A 6,973-nucleotide genomic window follows, 5' to 3' on the forward strand; every position below is an offset into this window, starting at 1 on the left:
TGTGTGTGTGTGTGTGCGTGCGGGCGCGTGTTTGTTTGTTTGTGTGTGCGTGAGAGTGTGAGTGTGTATGTGAGTTTGTGTGTGTGCGCGTGTGTGTGTGTGAGTTTGTGTGTGTATGTAAGTTTGTGTATGTGAGTGTGTGTGTGTGTGTGCGTGCGTGCGTGTGTGTGTATGAGTTTGTTTGTGTGTGTGTGTGCGTGCGCACGTACGTGTGTGTGAGTTTGTTTGTGTGTGCATGTATGAGTTTGTGTGTGTGTGTGTGTGTGTGTGTGTGTGTGTGTGTGTGTGAGTTTGTGTGCGTGCGTGTGTGTGTGTGTGTGAGATAATGAAGGTGAGTGTTTAACTCGAAGGCTTTATTGCAGTATAGATGTTGTAGTGGAGCTGAACATTTGGACTTTGGTTATTATGGAGTTGAAGCCGAACAGACGAACTCAACATGAACTCACACACACACACTCGTGATGAACACTGGAGTCAGTTTAACGAGTGTCAGTCATTAGTTAATGCTTTTACACTTTCCACCACCACATCACCCAATGTCATTATTCTGGGTGATTTTGATATTCATATGGATAATAGTAACAACACTCTCACAAAGGACTTCTCCTCAGCACTGGACAGCTTTGGACTACAACAGTATGTTGACACATCTTAGACTTCATCTGCTTCTCTGGTCTAACCTCTTTTAACTGCACTGCATCTGACTTGCCCATCTCTGACCATAAGTTAATTTCTTTTAATGTCAACTTACCACTACCCAAAAGGAATCCACTCCGCTCTATCTCATTTCGAAATACCAGGAACATTGACCTAACTGCTCTCTCCACTGGAATTAACAATCTCACCTTAGAAACATCAGCCAACACCGACGATCTAGTCACACAGTATAATGATGGACTACAAAATCTCCTCAATATTCAGTGTCCTTTACTTATTCTGCCCCATGGTACACTCTACGTCAGCTAAAAGCAAAAGGACGCCGCCTGGAACGTCTCTACAAAAAAAGCAAACTAATTATACACAAGGACATTTATGACAACCACATGCTCCACTACAAGGATTCCCTCTCTGCAGCAAAAACCAAATACTACACTCATTTGATAGCATCTGATGAAGGGAACACTAGGGCCCTGTTTTCCACTATTAATACAATTTCACATCCCCCGAATAATCTTCCACCCCATCTGTATTCAATCTCTCAATGTGATAATTTTATGTCATTTTTCAAAAACAAAATTGACAATATTCATCAACAGCTACTCACCTCACATAACACTACTTTATTATCTAGTTTCCTACTCCCAACTGTTACTGAAATATCTGACCTTGTCCGGAAATCTAAGTCATCCACCTGCCAACTTGACCCTCTCCCTACCCACCTAGTTAAAATCTGCCTACCCTCCCTGTCCTCTTTTATAACTAACATTATCCACTCCTCTCTTATTTCTGCTCATGTTCCCCCCTCTCTCAAAACTGCTGCTATTACCCCTGTGCTGAAGAAACCTGGTGCAAATCCCAACGACCTAAATCATTTCAGACCAATCTCAAACCTGCCATTTATCAACAATAACATCTATGAACAGTTTCAATATGGTTTTCGGCCTCTCCACAGCACAGAAACAGCCCTAATCAAGGTCACCAATGACGTACTAATGGCTGCTGACTCAGGTCTCCTTACCATACTCATCTTTCTTGATTTGACTGCTGCCTTTTGATACAGTCTCTCACAATATCCTCCTGGACCGTCTAGCCTCCATTGGTATCATCAACACATCACTGAACTGGTTCACATCATACCTGTCTGGCCGCACTCAATTTGTACAACTTAAAAATATTCGATCACAACCCTCCCCAGTCACCAGTGGTGTTCCCCAGGGATCAGTCCTGGGTCCCCTCCTTTTTATAATTTACCTACTTCCCCTTGGTTCTATTCTCAGGAAATATAAGATCAAATTTCACTGCTACGCCGATGACACCCAGCTCTACTTATCTACCAAACCTACATCTTTGCTCCCTTCGTCTTCTCTAACTGACTGCTTAGATGAAGTTAAAACCTGGTTCACTCAAAACTTCCTCAAACCAAACAGTGATAAAACTGAAATTCTCCTTGTTGGCTCCAAATCCACCTTAGCAAAATTTCCAAACTTAGCTCTCCTCATTGATAATTCCACTGTCCCCTCCACTCCCCACGTCAGGAGTCTTGGTGTCATCCTCGATAGCACACTTTCTTTTGAAAAACACATTAATAATCTTACCCAGTCTGCTTATTTCCACTTACGCACCATCAACCGCCTTCGTCCTTCACTTACACACCATAACAGTGCTACTCTCATCTACGCTCTTGTCACTTCCGGTTTTGATTACTGTAACTCCCTTCTCTCTGGTCCATTCAAAAACTCCAACTGGTCCAAAACTCTGCTGCCCGTATTATCACCAGAACCCCAGTCTCTGAACACATTACTCCACTTTTAAAACAACTGCACTGACTCCCTGTCAAATACCGTATTGACTTTAAAATTTTACTCCTCACCTTCAAAGCTCTCCATAATCTTGCTCCTCCTTATCTCTCTGAACTCCTTCAGCCCTACACTCCATCCCGAACTCTCCGATCCTCTTCTACCTCATTACTTTCCAATCCTTCTGCCCGCATGTCCACTATGGGGTTCAGAGCCTTCAGCTATTGTGCACCTCACCTTTGGAATTCCCTCCCTCTATTCATCCATACGACTGAGTCCCTATCCTCCTTTAAAACTTCGCTCAAAACCCACTTATTTAGAAAGGCCTACCCCACATAGCTCCACCTTCCACCGCCTCCAGATTGAACTGTTTTCTTTTATTCTTTTTAAAAATCTTTTTTCTATTCTATTTTTTCATTGTGTCTAGTTTTGATTTTTTATTGTCTCCCTAAATTGTATTCGAATTGTTTTAATCTGTAAGGTGTCCTTGAGTTCTATGAAAGGCGCCCACAAATAAAATGTATTATTATTATTATTATTCCGGGTCACATTTCTTGACACAGGCTTTCCCACGGGATCGGGCTAGCTTCAAATAAATTGTATCAGACTGAAATGCTTGTATTTTAATATATTACTCATTTTATATTCTACCAATGATAAAACTGTACAAGATGATGTATATGTACAGATTTGTATCTTTATGAACTCTTTATGATCTTTTTGTATCTTTATGATTCTGTAGCCGTGATGGAATGCACTGGAACAAAAAATGGTTTTAATAGTTTAATATCTGCACAAACGTACAGTCAAGCTATCATCAATACAGTTCTACTAACATCCGTGCTATGCATTAGCCATACAAATATCTCTAGCGGCTATAGAAAGTTGGTTTACAAAAGGTCGATGATGGTTGGTTGGTTGGTTGGTGGGCTGGCTCCTCCTGAGATGATGTCATGCCTCTCTGAGCGTTTCATTGGTGGAGTCTGTAGGGGTGGGCGTGGCTTGACACGTGCAGGAGCTTCATCAGTAGATCTTGGCTAGTTGAAGCCGTTCCGTCGCCGTCTCCGTCCACACACGACTGATCCACACTGCAGCCCTCTGATTCACACACACACACATTCTGTATTATGAATTTTTAAAGCCAGACAAGTAGTTTGTTGAGGTCAATTTGTAGAGAAAGACTACGCCTGCCCACTATATATTCAAACACGCATATCTATAGACTAAACACGCCATACGCAGTTTTTTGTCGGCAGGTCACTTTTGACCCTGAACAGCACAAGTGTAACAAGATGGGGAAAAAAGTACTTTTTTATCAATATCCATCAAATATTTAACAACATTATCAATATTTTTTTGAAAAGTTGTTGTTATAACCTCGGTACCCAGACAGTAACATAGTGTCAACCCAGATGTGGACTCCGCATTGCCGTCTGAGTATGCAAAGTCAGTGTGTTTTTGTCCAGTGCAATAACATCCTCTTCAGGAAAAAGAAAATCCCCATGAGGGTGAAAATATGAAACGGGTAAAACTAACCTGCGTCACAGCAGACCCCTGGAGCAGCGCAGCGCCCTTCATAACCGCACGCTCTCCCAGACGCATCGCACGGAGTCGGCAGAAAATCCTCCTCCAGACAGCGAAGTGTTTCCGGCGAGCCAACCAGGCAGCCGATCCCTTCCCCACAGCAGATACTGGGCCCGACACACCGGCCGCGGTCACCAGGACCACACGACATGCACTAGAGGACCAGCAGGAGAAACCTCAGCAACGACTTCAGAACCCACACAGCAACAAAGGACAAGTGTGTTCTGCTAGTTTCAGCCTGACGCGGTTTTCATTTTCACGTTGTTTAAATAGCAAATGCATGTGTGCCCATCTGTTGCCCATGAGCTGCTGTTCTGAGAGCGAGTGTGTGTTCAGGCGCATTGATGGAGCATTGCAGTTTTGAGGAACTGATATAGACTGAGCCGTTGACCGACTGAACCCTGCTCTAAAGTCAAGGGAGCAAATTTATTAATTTGCTATTTAAAGAGTGTGTTAGTAATATGAGCCTATAGGCGGGTCCACATCACAGACAGTTTGCTTATTACACACACAAGGATGCGCAGCTGCACACACATGACAAATATTCAAAATAAAATGATTACAATGTAAAAGATTAATATTGTGTACATAAAGATACGCCATGCGAGAGCAACTGGCTTTTAAAGGGGATAGGAGGCGACACTCTGATTGGTTTATTGCACGTTACAACCAGAACACACCCAATACTCATTAAGAGAATAGAGACAAAACACACACATTACTCATTAAGTGAATAGGAACGACTCTTTTAGACCATGCACCGGGAGCGCCGACCATTTTCCCTGTCGTAAAGCTAGCAAAAGTGGATTCGGACAATGCGCTTAGATCGTTAAAATAGTGCTCAAAGTGTCGGCCCAGATCCGGCCCACATCTGGTACACGGATTACCTTAAAGGTGCAGTCTGTAAGAATGACAACTAGTGGTTGAAATAGGTACTGCAGCACAAATTCAAAATATCGGAGATCGTCGTTTCTCCCGCCTCCGCAGACTCGACGCTCACACGGGTCGCCAGTTTGACACACGCAACAGGAGCGAGCGCAATGGGCAATGAAAATTGGCAACGTACAGTATCACAGACCAGAACAAAAACAAACATTCCAGCCTGAAACGCACAATTCAAAGTAAAATAACAGGCTATACAAGTGTTTTTCAGAGAAACGAGTATGTGTACTTAGCATGTTTCCTTAAAATATGCAAACATATTATGGTATTTTTATGCTTTAGTAGAGTGAAAAGGTTGCATAGAGCACCTTTAAGGAAGGGAAGGAACGCACCTGTCGAGACGGCCAGTCCTGTACGGCTCGTTTGCCTCCGATGGGGCAGTTAGAGATGTAACAGGCCGAGCACATGGACATCAGACACAGCAGACACACCAGCGACAGCAGAGCTCCAGACATATCTGTGCAAGAAACACAATAATAACACAACACGCAAAAAATGCTTTTCTTACTTAGTATTTTTGTCTTGTTTCCAGTCCAAATATCTAAAAAAAAATTAAATCAAGATGCATTTACTAGATGAGTAAAATGACATAAGATATTAAGTCTTGTTTTCTGGGGAAATGAATCAAAATTAAGTGAGTTGATGCTTAAAAAAAGCAAAATGATCTGCCAATAGGGTAAGAATCAGGATTATTTTTCTCACCCCATTGGCAGATAATTTTACTCAATTAACTCTCTTTTTTTTATTTCCCCAGAAAACAAGACTTAATATCTTGTGTCATTTTACTCATCTACTAATTGCATCTTCGTTTAAGAAATGTTAGATATTTGAACTGGAAACAAGACAAAAATACTAAGTAAGAAAAGCATTTTTTTGCAGTGCACACACTTAATAAAGTCGCAGTACTTACTTTAGCGAGGCTGAAGTGGAGCTATAGTGAAGAGATTCAGCTTCTGAGCAACAGTGTTCATTTGTACGGTGTGAGGAGACTCTTTATACCTCTTTGCTCTCTTTGCTGCGTGATATTATCACATTATTACCTGTTAGCTACAATCAAGGAGCCGTAACTATCTAAATGTTAATGATGTGGCCTGATTAGGTCACTGGACTGGTCACTACGGTGTCGCAGGGATGTGCGTCATTAGCGGTCCGTGATCAGGCATACGGTGTGACACACGGGATGATTGGCAGCTGTGGATTAAAACAAGAACATTTAGTTTAGAGCTTTCTGAAACATCACTCTTAAAAAATAAAGTTTCCAAACGGAGGCTTTCACAACGACGCAAATTTGTTGTTTTGTTAGGCACTCACACTGCAAAAATTATTTTCTTACTTGGTATTCTTGTCTTGTTTCCAGTCCAGATATCTAAAAATTCTTAAATCAAGATGCATTTACTAGATGAGTAAAATGACATATGATATTATGTCTTGTTTTCTGGAGATATTAATCAAAATGAAGTGATTTGTTGCTTGAAAGAGCAAAATGATCTGCCAATGGGGTACGAAAAATAATATAATATATAATATAATTTTGCTTCTTTAAAGCAAAAACTAACTTAATTTTTGCATCTTTGCATAAATGCATCTTGATTTAAGAAATGTTTGATATTTGGACTGGAAACAAGACAAAAATACTAAGTAAGAAAAGCATTTTTACAAAAGTTTTAGTATCATTTGTTTTTCAGACCTTCCTCTTTAAACACAATAAGTATCAGCTATTTGAAAAGTTAACTTCATTTGTTTTTGACAATTGAAAATGGGTAAAATTCAACTATTTGAAAATAAAGTCGCATTGGGATCCCAATATCTATATAGGGCCTTTAAAATGAAGATATCAAAAGAAAAGTATGATTAAGAATGAGAATCTAAAATCATATTAAGATATCTTTAATACTTTTTGAGAGAAAGATAATATGGCCATGCAATTTTGTTGATAGAAAAAAACATGAGATACATTTCTGGTTTCAACATTATTTGTCCTTTAGATATTC

The 6,973-nt window shown here is 40.7% G+C and overlaps 1 protein-coding gene across 1 annotated transcript; it reads right to left on the reverse strand.

Annotated features, from left to right (window-relative positions):
* Window positions 1-3,426: 3,426 nt before the first annotated feature.
* On the reverse strand, window positions 3,427-6,164 carry LOC143749406 (isotocin-neurophysin IT 1-like). Its single transcript, XM_077241895.1, has 4 exons — window positions 5,893-6,164; window positions 5,315-5,439; window positions 3,993-4,194; window positions 3,427-3,554 (listed from the first exon to the last, which is right to left on the reverse strand). The coding sequence occupies exons 2-4, from the start codon at window positions 5,435-5,437 to the stop codon at window positions 3,427-3,429; spliced, it is 453 nt and encodes a 150-aa protein (XP_077098010.1). The 5' UTR covers window positions 5,438-5,439; window positions 5,893-6,164.
* Window positions 6,165-6,973: the final 809 nt, after the last annotated feature.

Source organism: Siphateles boraxobius, unplaced genomic scaffold (assembly GCF_051911475.1).
Source record: "Siphateles boraxobius isolate OS27281-9 unplaced genomic scaffold, OSU_SipBor_1 246, whole genome shotgun sequence".
Lineage (NCBI taxonomy): Eukaryota > Metazoa > Chordata > Actinopteri > Cypriniformes > Leuciscidae > Siphateles > Siphateles boraxobius.